The sequence below is a fragment of the Mesoplodon bidens genome, assembly GCF_964165515.1.
Source record: "Mesoplodon bidens genome assembly, chromosome: X".
Lineage (NCBI taxonomy): Eukaryota > Metazoa > Chordata > Mammalia > Artiodactyla > Ziphiidae > Mesoplodon > Mesoplodon bidens.
Genome location: NC_138163.1, coordinates 34,415,426 through 34,431,740, shown reverse-complemented (window position 1 = coordinate 34,431,740; position 16,315 = coordinate 34,415,426). Strand labels below are relative to the sequence as shown.

Here is a 16,315-nt window from a genome sequence, read left to right as displayed (position 1 = left end):
TTTTAAGTGATAATGATGCCACTGACCTGGAAGTTTAAAGAGCTTTTTTTCCCTTGCTGTTGACATTTTTAACTTTCATATTAGCAATTCTTCCTGTATCCTATGCCTGAAAGTAAAATGCAACAAAAAGAAATCTGGCCCAACTAACTATGATTTACTATATATAAACGACCTAACACTTTGTTGATTATTTAAAAGTAATTTGCTCTAGCCATCCCAATGACTGTGCAATTGAAAATGTCCTTGAATAAGCAATATTTCTTATTTTTTATTTCTGCAGGTTGTGATCCTGGGAAAGCATTCAAGAGGTTACCACTACATGCTTGCTAACCTGGTAAGAACAAGCAGAGTTTAAGTTTCCAGGGCATTATATTCTATTTAGTTTGTGTCGCCTGTAATTATCCCAAAAAGAAATACAAGAAGAACCTAATATGTTCTCTAGACACTTGGAGAAATGAGTCAGTAAATACTAAAACCTGAATGCAATAGCCTTGTTTTCAATTATGCTGTGTCTGTTTTAGCTGTGAAGCTTATATCCTCTTCTCATTGAAAAACTAATAATTTGATATGATTCTTCACTGATTATTCATAGATTTAATTTGGAGTTGAAATGTCAACCATTTTAATCAAGTTTAAAATGTAAAACAAGGGACAGGGGACACAAGAAACTGACTCTTTCCCCAATTAATCCAAGGGTATGTGCACATTAGTATTGGATTTGTCTTTCTAGAAACAGGCCACTACCAAATCTTTTCAAACCAGATGTGAGCAGTAGGTTTGAACATAGAATATTAAGTAATCCTGTCAAAGTGTATAGCCACCTTTCTACATATACCAAAACACAACTTGAATCTTTACCTTCAAACTCCCCATGCCTTTAAAATTTGTGACATTCTAGAAATTACTTTTTACTAAGGTTGGTTTATAGGTCTTCTTTCTCTAAAAGGACAATTGGTTTAGGAATTAACAAAGTGGCTTCTAAATCCGTAATATATGTTTGGCAGAGGTTCTGAATAATACTATCTCCCTGTAATGAAAGAGGAATGGTAAATTATCACTATGATACTAAGAATCTATTAAATTATTACATAACATGAGTCCTAGCCCCAATTTTATTTCATTAGCACAAGAGAATCATAATCATTATAGAGCTCTTAAACCAAAAGAATAGCAACAAAGGTGAAAGATTATCGTAATTATATTCTTAGATTTCTTAAATCAAAGAAAAAAATCTTGTTTTAATAATGAATATTTTTAAATGAGAAAGGAAATGTTACTTAAACCTCCTTAAGAAGTGTGTGCACTCAAACACTTTATAAGATGAAGATTAGAGCTACTGCTTTGAAATGTGTGCATCTTCTCCAATAAATTGCTCAAAGTGGAGCGCTTCAGTCCATTGTAGGGATAAATGAATCAGCTCTTTTAGGAGAAGAAATCTTGATTCATAACTTACATCTGAGTACATCCAATTTGTTTTTAGACAACTGATAGGCAAAGGATGTTTGTTGACTCACTGGGGGTTAGACCAGGCTTTGGCAGGAAACATGGAGGTTATAGCAAGGTGTCTGAGGCAGTTATTGATGGATTTTTACCATTTCTTTCTCACCCATAAGTATTTTTGCTCTCCTTCCTTCCTTCCTCTCTTCCTTCCTTCTTCCCTCTCCCTTCCTCTTCTCCTCTGCCTAGGGTTCACTCAGCACTTATGGTACATGAGACAACTTTAGGTAGTGCACACACGAACTTTTTTTTATTACAATGGTAAATGTATTTATTTACTATGTATTAGAAAAACTAGCACATCAAAACCCAAATTTTGTGGATGCTATTACTTCATACAGGGCTAGAGATTTAACAACAAATGAAATAATTATGTCAAATGTGTCAAGTAAACAATAGCATGTTGCTATAAACAGATACAGCAAAATCTGTTTGGGGTATATGCAGCTGTGATGGTACATGCATGACTGAAGTTTGGGAAAGAGCATTGAACTAGGGGTCAGAGACTTTGGATTGTCCTACTGACTTTGCTACTCACTAGCTATGGGATGCTGGATAAGTCACCTCACCTTTGAGGACCTCAGTTTCCATACTGTAAAACTCAGATGGGAGTGGGGAGTTCTTGATGTATTGGTTGGATCCTTTAGAAGCAGATGCTGAGATATAAATAGAAGTGCAAGACATTTATCGGGAGTAATGCCTGTGAAAAATAAAAGGGAGAGGGACACAAGTAGAAAGGGAGCCCTTCAGACCACAATACAGGTCTGATATCAGCGAAGGAGGGGGAAAAGAAGGAAGTTTGAGGGATAGTTAGGGAGTTTGGGATTGACATGTACACACTGCTATATTTTAAATGGATAACCAACAAGGACCTACTGTATAGCACAGGGAACTCTGCTCAATATTTATGTAACAACCTAAATGGGAAAAGAATCTGAAAAAGAATAGATACATGTATGTATATAACTGAATCACTTTGCTGTACACCTGAAACTAACACAACGTTGTTAATCAACTACACTCCAATATAAAATTAAAAGTTAAAAAAAAAGATCTTCAGACCATGGGATAGCACACCTGGGAGCTACAGTGCAACAACTCCATCTGGAGGAGCCCCACACTGCCCCAAAATGGTGAGCCACTGTACCCCGACCTTGCTCAGCCATTGGCTGGCAGCTGCCTGGGAAGCACCCACCTCCCACTTGAGAGCTGGGGTAAATCCTGAAGGCACCTGAAGCTGGAGACTGTCGGCTAACTCACGTCCTGGAGGCAGGTTCAATGTTAAAAGATCTAAGCCTGAGCCGTGCACATCAATGGCTGTCTCAGTTGGCATAAGGTGACCAGATGATCTGTAAAGACCTTTCCCATTCTGGATTTCTAACTGGGCCTCTCTAATCCTACTGACAATCCTTCTGAACTCTGGTTTCAATTTTGAGACCCAGACCTGACAGAAGTGAAAGCATGTAGAGTGACAGAACTGCAAGAGAAAATCACTAGGACAAGGTTGGGGAAAAGAATGGTAAACTGGATGCCTAACACAGAACTCAGAATTATGAAACCTTGGAAAGATGCCTACTACAAGAATAAGCAAAGTCTGTTCCTTCAGAAAGAATGTAATATATAGTGTCATGTCAGTCTGGATAATGAAAACATGAATTCATTTACCGTGCTTTGAGCTGCCACCCCTTCTCTTCCTCTAGTGACCTTCTTTCCACTGGTACACAGCCATGTGTCTCCATAAGTCCCTATATCAAAGTCTCTGTATCAAATTGCATATGGGCAATACAGATAGGAACCATTACTAACCTCTGGTAAAATAATGAGCCACATTATTCCTTCCGTGGTTACCGGATTTTTTTAAGCAGCTAAAAATACCCCAAAGACCCATATACATATATACACACAGCAAACCAAAACTATTTAGAAGTCATTTAGATGATCAGAAATGGGTAAGTGGGGCTAAGAAGATGTTTCCTTTCAAGATGAGCCAGCTGGATGAAAGCTGAGGACACATACACAAGGGAAGAAGTTCTCATCTGAATCTTGGTGTAACAACAGCACAGAACCACTGCCTTCTTCAACAGATGCAAAATCAAAAACACTCACACTGCCTACCTAAGCTTTCTGGAACCACCTGCACCAGAGCCCCAAGTGTCCCCTTTGCTACTAAGTCCCATCCATCTGGCAATGACTTCTATGTGCTTTTACATGGACCTTCCCTGGTAGCAATGCTAAAGTGACAAGACCTGGATATTCTGTAAATGCTTCAACAAAGACCTTTCATAGGTCAAGGTGTACATTTCAGAATGGACGACAAGCTGCAGAAAGTTCTAACTTGTTGAAATCCCTGGAAGAAACAAAAGATTTCATCGGGAGCACAGGCCAGAGATGTGATCTGGTCAGGCCAGAAGTGGACATGCCAATAATCAAAGAGTAAGTAAGTCTCTTACAAATTCTGTATCAGTCGGTGGTGTCATTTCTTTTTAGGGGTTGTTCTACAATTGATTGTTATTTCCTCTTCCAGAACTCTCCCTAAGGTGGTAATGTGTCTCTACTTTAGTACCAGAGGTAACCAGCAGGTATACAATTTGTCAGTCAAGCAACCTCTCTTTCTTTCATGGTAAGGTCCTGGATCAGGATCCTTTCCACTGCATTTCCAGGCATGTTGTGTACTGTGATTTAATTGTTTCATATATGTCAATAATAGTGTGCATTGGGCTTCCCTGGTGGCGCAGTGGTTGAGAGTCCGCCTGCCGATGCAGGGGACACGGGTTCGTGCCCCAGTCTGGGAAGATCCCACATGCCGCGGAGTGGCTGGGCCTGTGAGCCATGGCCACTGAGCCTGCGCATCCGGAGCCTGTGCTCCGCAACGTGAGAGGCCACAACAGTGAGAGGCCCGCGTACCGCAAAAAAAGAATAATAATAATAATAGTGTGCAGAACCCTAGACTAACCCTAGACATAATGAAGAAAAAAAGCACTAGACCAGGAGCTAGGAGATAGGTTCGAATCCCAAGAATTGATCTAACTAGCCTGTGACAAACCAAACCTCTCTGAACCTGTTTCTTAATCTGTAAAATGAAGAGACAGACCAGATCAGGGTTTCCCAAAGTGTGCTATTTGTACATAAGATGATTTTAGGTAGTATATGGCAAAACTTCTTAGACTGATTAGTTTTGAATTTATATTAAATGTGTATTCAAAAAAGATAAATCTCCCGTCAATTCTATGAAGCTAAATTAGATATTTAGATTTAAAAATTTAGTCGATGTAAAGAAAATATATGAGGTAAAGACTAGTTCAGATGATCCACCCATGCGGCAAAAAAAACTGTAAAGGTGGTATATTAGAGGCTAAAATTTGAAAAACACTCCAAGGTGACTTCCAGCTCTACATTTCTTCCCTCGTGGAGGGTCAGTTTGGACCAGGGAAGGCCAGGAGTGAGAGTGTAGGCACAGCAGCTGGGTGAATATGGAGGACATAAGTGGGGGAGCACAACCAGAGCCCTGTTAGCCTTGGGATATTGTCAGAGAGCAGACTTCAAATCAGTCCAGGGGGGCAAAAGCCAAGCAAGGTGTTGAGTGCCCTTAGCTACATTCTAAACAGAGCTGCAGCTCTAAAAGATCAATCAAAGCCATTTAATAGTTGACACAGAACAAACTGGATCCGGGTTGAGATGATCCAACAACAGATGTTCAGTACCCAGACCCCCAAATAAACCAAAAATCTCCAAGCATTTGAGGCGCCCAGGGGAAACTGTAAGCCATGGTAGGACTCATTCAGTGCTGCGCCAGTTAACCTCTGCCTTAGAAGACCCGACGGTTTCCTTGCCTAGGCTGAGACTGGTCCCAGGGTTGGGGACAGTTGTGGACCCTACAAGTGGAAGTTAGGTAATGTCAGCTGCCGGCAGGAGAGGGCGTAGGACCGGTGATCAAGTTAGCCATTGTGCCAGGAGACAAAGGGGGCAGAGAGCTGACAATCTGAGACTCCTCCCTGCTGTGCTAGCTGTTTTCTTTAGGCTTTTCCTTTAATGTCTCCAATGAAAAGAGGCTCAGAAAAAATACATGACTTGTCTGAAGTCTCACAGCTAATCCATTGCCAAGCTAGGCTTCCAGTCCAGGTTGGTCAGACACTTTACCAAGAGCATCTCGCTCTTCTCATTTTACCCACTCAAGCATCTCAGTGAGACAGAAGGCCAGCCCCACAAAGGTCACATAAGAACATTCGCAAAGACATAAATGTATATGAATGACGTATAAACTATAAATTTATGAGGGTGAAGTAATCAGAGAGAAAAAGGCTTAAAAAAACAAGGACAGCTTTGTGAATCTGGGTTTGAAACGCGTCCAATGGGCCAATATGAAATGTATCTTAGCAGGCACCAGTTACATCTCCATCACTGCCTTCTCCCCTGCTACATTCATATTCATCCTCTCTCTCTCTCTCTCTCTCCCTCACACACACACACACACACACACACATATTCCTCTCCCCTGCTCTCTCATCCCCCTTCTTTCTCTTGCTCCCTCTTCTCTCTTTCCCTCGACATCTGCCCCATTCATATGATTAGCATGCCAGAAAATAACGATGGGGAGTACTAGATTATATCTAATTTTTCTAAAATTTTACTAAAACAAAAGCATTAGTCAAAAAATAGAACTCCAAAGAAGCATCCAGGAGTAACCGGAGCTTGGAGAAGTGAACTCTGCAGCTTCCCAGATCTAGGGATGTACCTAAAACAGAGAGGGGCCCACTCTGTTTAAAGAGAAAACAACACTCTGTAAAGTGTGAACAATAATCTTTACTCCTTCAGAGGGTCCTTGTAAGAATTGAATAATTGCAATGGAAAGCCTCTACCGTGTCCTGCACATACTGGATGCTGGGAAAGAGATGAATACAATTATTATCTTCATCTCTAATTTAAATGATTTTAAATGAGAAGTTAGCCTAAAGCAGTAAAACTGTATGATCTTTCAGACAATTCTGATGAGAATTCCAACTCTACCTTCTGATGATGTAGCCTTAGGCAAGACATTCTTTCCCCTCTGAGCTTCCATCCTTTCTTCTGGGAAACAGGGATTAAATGACTATCCTGCAAGGCTGCTGGAGGTTTCAGAGAATGCATGTGGAACGCATGGTACACAGTGCCTGCCACACAGCTGTCACTATGGTTGTGATTATTGACATTATTGTCATGGCATTATTGGGCACCTACTACTCCTGTGCTAAAGCCCATGTCAGAGGCATTTCAGGAGAGCCAAACGAAGAGGAAACTGACTCACAGAGATGTTAAGTGACTTGCTGAGGTCACATGGTGGTGGCAGCAGTGGGGATGCAATTCAAACCCGGGCGGATCGAAGACGGCGTCCACTCTCCTTACTGCTCTTCTGTACTAAGCATCACGTTGGAAATCATTAGCTTAGGAAATCAGAGCTCATGTCCTGTGGTCTCTTTGAATTACTTTCTGGAGTCCTTCAAAAGCTGAAGGGAGACATGTTTGTCTGATTTCTAAAATCATTCATTCCTTTATTCATTCACTCATTTGCTCTTTTCACAAGAGCACAGTGTGAGTCCAGAGCCCCTCCTTAGGAAGTGTCTCCAATACAACCCAGGTGAACGAACAAAGTAGAGGGGGTTGGGTAAGTAGCACCCAAAGGGGCGGGCCTGGACAGACGGCTGCAGGGGGAACCCCAGTAGCTGGGGATGTCCCCACAGAAACTTTGGGTCTAGAAAGATTGGATAGAAATATTAACTTAGACAAACGTTCCACCCTTCTGATAAACCAAGAGACTTGCTGATAAGCGCCTGGTGGATTAATAAACACTGGAAAGCTTGGGCTCTGTGCCCGCCTTGGCCAGGCTTGCCCTGCAATGGCCCTGCTGCCTTCTCTTCTTGACACGTGTCCACAGGTGAACAGTAATCCACGCTTAACATCGGCGTCATTAAGAACATACAGAGAGAGAATCCTCCCTGCACAAGCTACTAGGTAGGACAGCACCCCACTTTTCCACGAGACCAGGGCAGCAGGCAGTGTGTGCCAGTCCTGCCCTCTCTGTCCCAACACCTGAGGCAGTGTGGTGTGCTGGCTAAGAGTGTAGGTTTTGAGGACAAACACATGTGGCTTCAAATCCTTGTTCTTTTATGTCTTCACTGTGAACTTGGGCAAGGGGTATGCCCTCTCTCAGTCTTAGTTTCATCATCTCTTGGAGAGAGACTGTTTTGGATGAAACTGTGTTCCACCCAGATTCATACGTTGAATCATTATGTGATGGGACAGAGGTGTTAGCCAGAGCTCCAATGGTAATCATATTGCAATATATAAATGTATCAAATCACCATATTGTGCACCTTAAACTTACACCACGTTATGTGCCAAATGTACTGATGTTTCAACTGAAAAAAATGACCTCTGCTTAATAGTGATTTGAAGGCCCATAGCTCAGGTTCTACAGCTATTTTTTTTATTAAAAAAACAAAGCAAACAGATAAACATCTGACCCTCTTCCTTGAGAGAATGGGGTATAGAAATTGTAGGATGTGAAAACAATGTCCCCTTTATCCCCTGTTTTGCCCCCCCAAAAAAATAAATAAATAAAAAATAAAGAGAAAACAAGTTTGAATGAGATTGAGTCATGCTGTTTTGCTTGTCAATAACAACTGTTCCCTTCTGCTCCCTTCCCCTCCCAGGTCTTCTTGTTCTGTTCTCTACTCTTTCCCTTCCTTTGTACTTCCATTTTTAATGTGCTAAATAAAAAATTCAAATGCTCAAAGTCATGTGTTGTGATCACTGACACCTCAGCAGATGGCATGTAAACACAGAGCTCACTGGGCTGGAGCTCAGCCTTACAGGCAAAGGAGGTGAGCTTGAAGGGAAAAATCCCCCCTGGTCCCCAATGCCAGGAGCCCGGTCACCTACCCTGAGTACACAGCTTCTCTGGTGGCTCAGGATTCACTTTCTTCTCCAAATGAAGATAGGATACAGCACAGTATCAAGGGAATGAGGAGTAGGGACTGGGCAGGGGTCCAACGTCCTACCGTGCATTTAGAAAGGCACAGGCAATTGTCAGCTTAAAGTAGCCAACTTTGAGACTCTCATTCTCCTTCTCCAAAAATGCCTCCATTATAGTCAACCATCCCTGCCTCCCCCCCACACACCCCCCACCTGAAATTAACAAGGAGAGATCACTTCCTACTCAATGTTCTATCAAGATGCATTGAAAAAATTCTGTTTTCTCCCCCGGGCCCCTCCCACATCATATCTGCTAAAACAGTGCTTCTCAAATTATCTGTGAAGAAGGGCCAGATTTTCCCCCAAATATTCACACAATAAAAGCACAACAACAATAAATTACTAAAAAACATGAAATAAACAAAACAAGACATATAAAATACAAGCCCAAGTTTTTTTAGTATTAGATTCAACAGCCATATTACTCTGTCAACTTGCTTATAAACTAAAGGCTTATATTCAGTTTCTCTCCTTATATCATCTCTGACTGGTAACAAACAGCAGACCAGCACCAGTCCACATATAATTCAGTTAATATTACTCTAAAGATTTTTATAACAAGTTCGTTTTTCTATATACCACGTATATGCCCAATACCTTGTTCACTCTACTACAAGGAAGGCAGAACCGTATAAACATATTGAACAGACCAAACTGGCACAACTTAGAATCACTGGCATGGAGGTAGAACAGGTACTGGGACCTGTGCTGGGAATGAAGAGAAGGCAGAGGGTGGGGAGTCAAAACTCTGCATAGTATGGCCAGAGAAGGGCTTTCAGAGAAGGTGACTTTGAAACAATGATCTGAATGGTGAGAAAGGTCCAATTATATGAAGAATCAGGGAAAGTTCATGTAATGCATAGGGAACAACATGTGCCAAGGTCCTGAGGCAGAAAAGAGTTTGATACCTCTCTGAACTGTTAGAAGGCAATTTTGGCTACAGCAGAGTGAGCAACAAGATCTGGATTATCTAAGGCCTACTGCCTGGTTAAGTTTTAGCTCTTTTCAACAGCATCAGAAAGCCACTGGAGAATTTCAAGCAGGGGAGAGACATGACCTGATTTTTGCTTTAAAAAAAAAATCAGTGTCAAATGGATGGATCTTATGATATTTAAATTATACCTCAATATAACTGTTAATAAAAAAGAGATCAGTGCCTATTTTTCCCACTAATAGCATTTATGTCAACTTGTAATTATTTGTATATTCATACAGATAACTCCCACTGGACTAAAGTGTTGTGAGGTTAGGGACCAAGCTGGATATGGCTCGCCATTGTACCAACAGATAGCACTTAGAAGGTTTCAAAGTATGTTTGTTAATTGGATTAGAGAATAAAACAGTGAGTGAACAATACAAGCAACCTGTAATCGAGTGCTAATTTATATGGTGTAATCTTTAACTCTATGCATTACATCCTCCCAGGAGGATGGATCTGCTTCTGGAAAAAGACTTGTGTCTCTCATTAGCAATCTGATAACTTGAGTCACCACAATTACCACGCATTTCCCCATCAAAGCATCACCCAGATGAACAATTCAGATGGCACTAAAGGCAGGGCCAGCCTTCATCCAAATTGAGACAGATACTCCTCCTTGGCAGCCTTCCACCCCTCATTCTACTGCTTTTATCTTCCATATAGGCAAGCCACCTTTCTCATTTCTCACCCATAGTCTACCATCAACTCAATGAAAGTCACCCAACTTATCTTGTCTTTGTTTTCCTCTCTGTACAAAATGTACCCTAACAATAATATTATATGAAGGAAATCACCACATAATATCTTAAAAATAAGTGCTCTAAAAGTAAGCCTTTTTTTATTAATTAATTTATTTATTTATTTTTAAATTTTTTGCTTTATAACAAATTTAATCAGTTATACATATACATATGTTTCCATATCCCCTCCCTTTTGCGTCTCCCTCCCACCCTCCCTATCCCACCCCTCCAGGCGGTCACAAAGCACCGAGCTGATCTCCCTGTGCTATGCGGCTGCTTCCCACTAGCTATCTACCTTACGTTTGGTAGTGTATATATGTCCATGCCGCTCTTTCACTTTGTCACAGTTTACCCTTCCCCCTCCCCATATCCTCAAGTCCATTCTCTAGTAGGTCTGTGTCTTTATTCCTGTCTTACCCCTATGTTCTTCATGACATTTTTTTTCTTAAATTCCATATATATGTGTTAGCATACAGTATTTGTCTTTCTCTTTCTGACTTACTTCACTCTGTATGACAGACTCTAGGTCTATCCACCTCATTACAAATAGCTCAATTTCATTTCTTTTTATGGCTGAGTAATATTCCATTGTATATATGTGCCACATCTTCTTTATCCATTCATCCGATGATGGACACTTAGGTTGTTTCCATCTCCGGGCTATTGTAAATAGGGCTGCTATGAACATTTTGGTACATGACTCTTTTTGAATTATGGTTTTCTCAGGGTATATGCCCAGTAGTGGGATTGCTGGGTCATATGGTAGTTCTATTTGTAGTTTTTTAAGGAACCTCCATACCGTTATCCATAGCGGCTGTACCAATTCACATTCCCACCAGCAGTGCAAGAGGGTTCCCTTTTTTCCACACCCTCTCCAGCATTTATTGTTTCTAGATTTTTTGATGATGGCCATTCTGACTGGTGTGAGATGATATCTCATTGTAGTTTTGATTTGCATTTCTCTAATGAGTAAAGATGTTGAGCATCCTTTCATGTGTTTGTTGGCAGTCTGTATATCTTCTGTGGAGAAATGTCTATTTGAATATATCTATTTCCAAATCTCAATTATCTTACCAGAAGGAAACTGAATTGCCGTACTATGTGTATGAATCAAGGGAGACAGGATAATACCAAAGTCATCTGGATCTTTGGAAGACTGAGTTATCTGGCTATTCTCAAATCAAGGACAATCTCTCTTTGGATGCCAGTTGTGTAACTAGTGCCTGTGTAAAAGATGGCCTTGGAGAATTAATCAAAGGTAGCTTACAAGGCCTTGCATTAGGCACAGAGGTCATGGTTGGTTTTATACTGTTGGGTTCAGATGTGGGCAACAGTCACTGGCTCAAACAGCTGTGATGTGACTGAGAAGCAATGCAATTGATGAAATATGGCAGAGCTTACAAATCTAAATGAGTAGTTTCCTTCTCAAAGGAATAACTTCTGGAGATTATATTCATATTTCCAACAAATGTTGCCATTGTTGCACAGAGGCAAATAGTCAAGTGTACAGATACTTAGAACATAGAAAGTGAGGAAGTAGAGTTTCAACTCACCCTATCTGTGAGCACTAGGATTGCCTCCAACCTTTCTCTGCCTTCTCTCATCTCCTTTAATCTCTCCCTCTGCATACAGTTTACTGGACCAACCAAAGGAAAGGAGACCATCATGGCAGTGAGCAAAAAACAAAACACAATTTCAAGCAAACCAAATTGGTGAAATGCAAGGAGCACTAGAATTTGATATCTAATCTAAACACACAAAAATCATTGAGTATCTGATCATGACTTCTAGTTATTAAAATCCCTATGAGGGCTTCCCTGGTGGCGCAGTGGTTGGGAGTCCGCCTGCCGATGCAGGGGACACGGGTTCGTGCCCCGGTCCGGGAAGATCCCACATGCCGCGGAGCGGCTGGGCCCGTGAGCCATGACCGTTGAGCCTACGCGTCCGGAGCCTGTGCTCCGCAACGGGAGAGGCCACGGCAGCGAGAGGCCTGCGTACCACAAAAAAAAAAAAAAAAAAAAAAAATCCCTATGAAATAATAAAGTGGGCTCAACAGAAATTCCACTCAGTACAGCAGGGGATTTGGAACCTCGGAGTCACTTAGCAATAATATTGTGGAGTTTACACATAAACGTATTACATGGAAAGCATGGGAAGGCATGCGACAATGAAGGAGGACAAGAGCCCATAAGCAGTCAACAATGTGCAAGAGCCTATGTAATAATTGGCAAAAGGGGGACACAATTGGCCTTATTACTATCTGGTAGAGAATATAGAGACAAATTTAATATAGATGTTTCTTAGTCATTATTTTACTAATTGAAATGGCTCTTGAAGAATGAAATTTCAGTAGACACCCAGAGCTATAAGTGATGAAGTGAGGGCCCTTTCTAGACAAAGGAAACAGAACAAAGGTACCAAGGTTTAAAAGGGAGCGATGTGGCTAGAGCATGAGGTCTCTTGAAGGAAAAGGTGTGGATAAAGGCCAAGAGAACAAAAGATAACAGATAATGGAAATCCTTGAAGGTCAAGTCAAGATATTCAGCTGACAGTATGTCTGTAGAAAGTAGGGAATCATTGCAGTGATTTGAGGAAAGGAGTATTATGCTCTAACAGATATTTTAGGAAGATAAATTTATTATGCAAAAAATAAACGGGAAAGGTAAAGAACTGGAAGTTGGAGCACCACCTAGGAAGCCAGGCCGATAAACTAGGCTGGTGGTCCCCAAACCCACTTGTGCTTCAAAGTCACCTGTAGAATTTATTAAAAAAATAATAAGACAGGTGCTTGGGCCCCATACCCAGTGACCCAATAGGCTTAAAAGTGCCATTAATTGAAAGAAGGGATACGGGAAGAGGAAGAGATTTTAAGGGAATATAACAACTTTGCTTTGGGGCACATTCTTTTTAAGACACACATGGAATAAGGAAGTCAATTTAGTTGGTAGACAGTTAGAAAAGGGGGTTCTAGAGTATAAGAGAGGTTCTAATTGGAAACTCATTGGTGTCTCATTCAAAGTGAATTCGAGTTGAAAATTCCAAAAGAAAACAAGAAATTAATTTGTTTTATAGACTCTAAGCCTTAAAATGTAACAAATTCGTTGGCTGAGGTATTTTATGTATCATAAATGTTATTTATCATAACAGAGTAACATTTATGTTAAAAAAGTTGATTCTCAGAGCCCAGCTATGTGAGAATCATGACTATCTACTGCCCCCCCCACATACCCACACACTCAAAATTTTAAATGGAAAAAGGCGAAGAAAAAGAAAATGAAGAAATTCTAATATCTTTGGTTAGATGGGAGATGCCAGAAGAAGAAACTGATTTTTAAGCAACAAATGAACTGCTATGATTCAGTGAAGCAATAGAGCAGTTGCTATAAAACAGCAACCTGCTGAAACAAAATGAGCCATCCTTTCCCACAAAAATATCAAAGAAATCTACTGGAATGCATTTTGTCTTCGGTCAAACTATATTATTTTAAAGTATATAATTTTTAATAGTAGATGAAGCTCAGTGAGGAAACAGAATTCATGATACAGAAATTTCCTTTGAAGTCAGACATGTTTAAATGCATGTATTAAATAAAAGGATATGGGTTTTCTGTCCTTTTTTAAGCAGTTACTATTGGAAGAAGTGCTTGTGTCAGGCACTTAAACCCTGAAACAAAAATGAGAACAAACTAAAAAGACTTAAAGAACTTTAAATATTACCTTTGTTCTGAGCCAAGGGAATGAGTTAAAAAGTAAAAACTTGTAAACTTACTTATCACATATTTAGATTGGTAGTCAAACTTACACATTTTCTAAAGACAAGGATTTTGTGATAATAATTAAAAAATCCATCTGTATTCACATGTATTACTGTCTGGTCACTGCACTACTTCTGTTCACCGACCTTCCTCCCTTTATTTTCCCCTTTATCACCCACATGTTTAGCATTCATTCTGGTTGTGCTAGTGTCTTACAGAGATTTTGGAGAGACTCAGTGCCAGTGTTCTCAACTTGAGGCCCTTCTGTGACCAAGTCATAAAGAGAAGACTAGCAAGAGTTGTGAACAAATGCAATGCCTTAAAATAATGAGATAAGAGGTGACCATGGATCAAGGGCCAGCCAACCCCTGCTCCGTAGCTAGAACTTGTATCCCAACTTCAAATTTCTGTAACTGTCTTTCATCTTCTGTTTTCCCCTTTATCATCCAGATGGTTGAAGGTCATTTCTGTTGCATTAGTTCCTGCTCAGAGTTTCTAGACAGACATCTTCCCATCTCAGGGTCTCTATGTAGCCAACTCAAGCCGTGAATTCTGGCAAGAGGTCTGGACAACTGGGAAGTCTTAAAATAATCACACAGGTAGAGAAAGTGAACCAGGAGCCAGCCAACTTCTCCCCTGAATCAAGACATTTCTCCTAACTTCCATCATCCTACCAGAATACTCCCTGCCACCATCATTTTGTTTCCTTTTCTATACACTCTGCATGGTTTGTTTTCTTGTTCTGCTTCAGTGTCTTTACATGGGTTTCAGGGATACATGAGGGGGTGTGACCAGCACAACTAAAATCTAGCAACATATTCTAGAAAAGTGCAGTGTCTTAAATTTAGATATCAGAGAAGGAGAACCAGTACCCTGGCACCTCTTACTTTTGGGCCAGAATCCATCTCACTCCCCTTCCTTTTTTCCTGCCTACCTATTGTGTGTTTGCTGGTCAGCTTTGTTGTGTTGGTTATTTCAATGAAGTTATGGGTAGACTTAGGCCCCAGTTTACAACTTTCCCAATTATGGTTGTACATGATCATAGACTCTAGCAACTTCTTCTGGAAATAAAAAACAGTGGGATAGATATAGGAGGTGGACCAGGAACGAGCAAAATCTCCCTTCTTAACCATCTCCTCTCCTAACCTCCATCTTTCTACCACTGACCTCTCCCCTTTTATTCTCCCCTTATACCATCCATATGTTTGGTGATCATCTCTTTTGTGTCAATGTCTTTTGAGAGGTTTTAAGAGACTCAGCCTCAATTTTACCACCTTGAAGACTATGGTTCACCAGCCTAAGGAGGAGATCTAACCAGAGGCTATAAATGGATGAAATACTTTAAAATTATGGGATAATCTGTTAAATCAAAATGTATTACTATAATCTTCCCATTTCTGTGCCTTTGTTTTCTATTTGCTTTGCCAATAATTGAGAAAGGTATGTTAAATCTCCATTTTGATTTTTTTTTAACATCTTTTGGTCACGCAGTGCAGCATGTGGAATCCTAGTTCCCTGACCAGGAATTGAACCTGAGACCCTGCAGTGGAAGCACAAAGTCTTATCCACTGGACCACCAGGGAAGTCTCTCCATTTTGATTTTTAAAAATAAATTTAGGGGGCTTCTTCCCTGGTGGCACAGTGGTTGAGAGTCCGCCTGCCGATGCAGGGGACACGGGTTCGTGCCCTGGTCCGGGAGGATCCCACGTGCCGCAGAGCGGCTGGGCCCGTGAGCCATGGCCGTTGAGCCTGCGTGTCCAGAGCCTGTGCTCCGCAACGGGAGAGGCCACAACAGTGAGAGGCCCACATACCACAAAAAAAAGAAGAAAAAATAAATTAAGTACTGGGAATTCCCTGGTGGTGCAGTGGTTAGGACTCCAGGCTTCCACTGCCAAGGGCCCGGGTTCAATCCCTGGTCAGGGAACTAGGAACCCAGAATGCTGCATGGGATGGCCAAAAAAAAAATTTGTTTTTAATAAATTTAGTACCATTTGTTTTAATAATAATAATAATAATGGGATAGGAGGAGGAGTAGCCCATACTTCTCTCTTAACTTCCATCTTCCTACCACTTACCTCGTGCTCTGTCATTTACTCCATTTTGCTTTCTGGATGTTGTGTCATCTCCTGTGTTGTGTTAGTGTCTTTACATAAGTTTCCGGGGGTCTTTGGCCTGCTTTTAGGGTTATAGATGTCATAACGATAAAAATCCATCAAAGATTATTATGGGATGGTGTAATGCCTTAAAATGGTGGGATAGGAGGAGGAAGACTAGAATCCAACCAAACCTGCCCGTAGGCAGAATGTTTCTCTGAATTGTCATCGTCCTTCTCTCTC

The 16,315-nt window shown here is 40.9% G+C and overlaps 1 protein-coding gene across 1 annotated transcript in view; it reads left to right on the top strand.

Moving 5' to 3' along the window:
• The window catches only part of GRIA3 (glutamate ionotropic receptor AMPA type subunit 3), a 287,373-nt gene that overhangs the window by 175,742 nt on the left and 95,316 nt on the right, over nucleotides 1-16,315 (top strand). Inside the window, exon 5 of the mRNA XM_081221568.1 lies at nucleotides 281-334. Coding sequence (XP_081077694.1) covers nucleotides 281-334 — 54 coding nt within the window. The remainder of the gene's footprint in view (nucleotides 1-280; nucleotides 335-16,315) is intronic.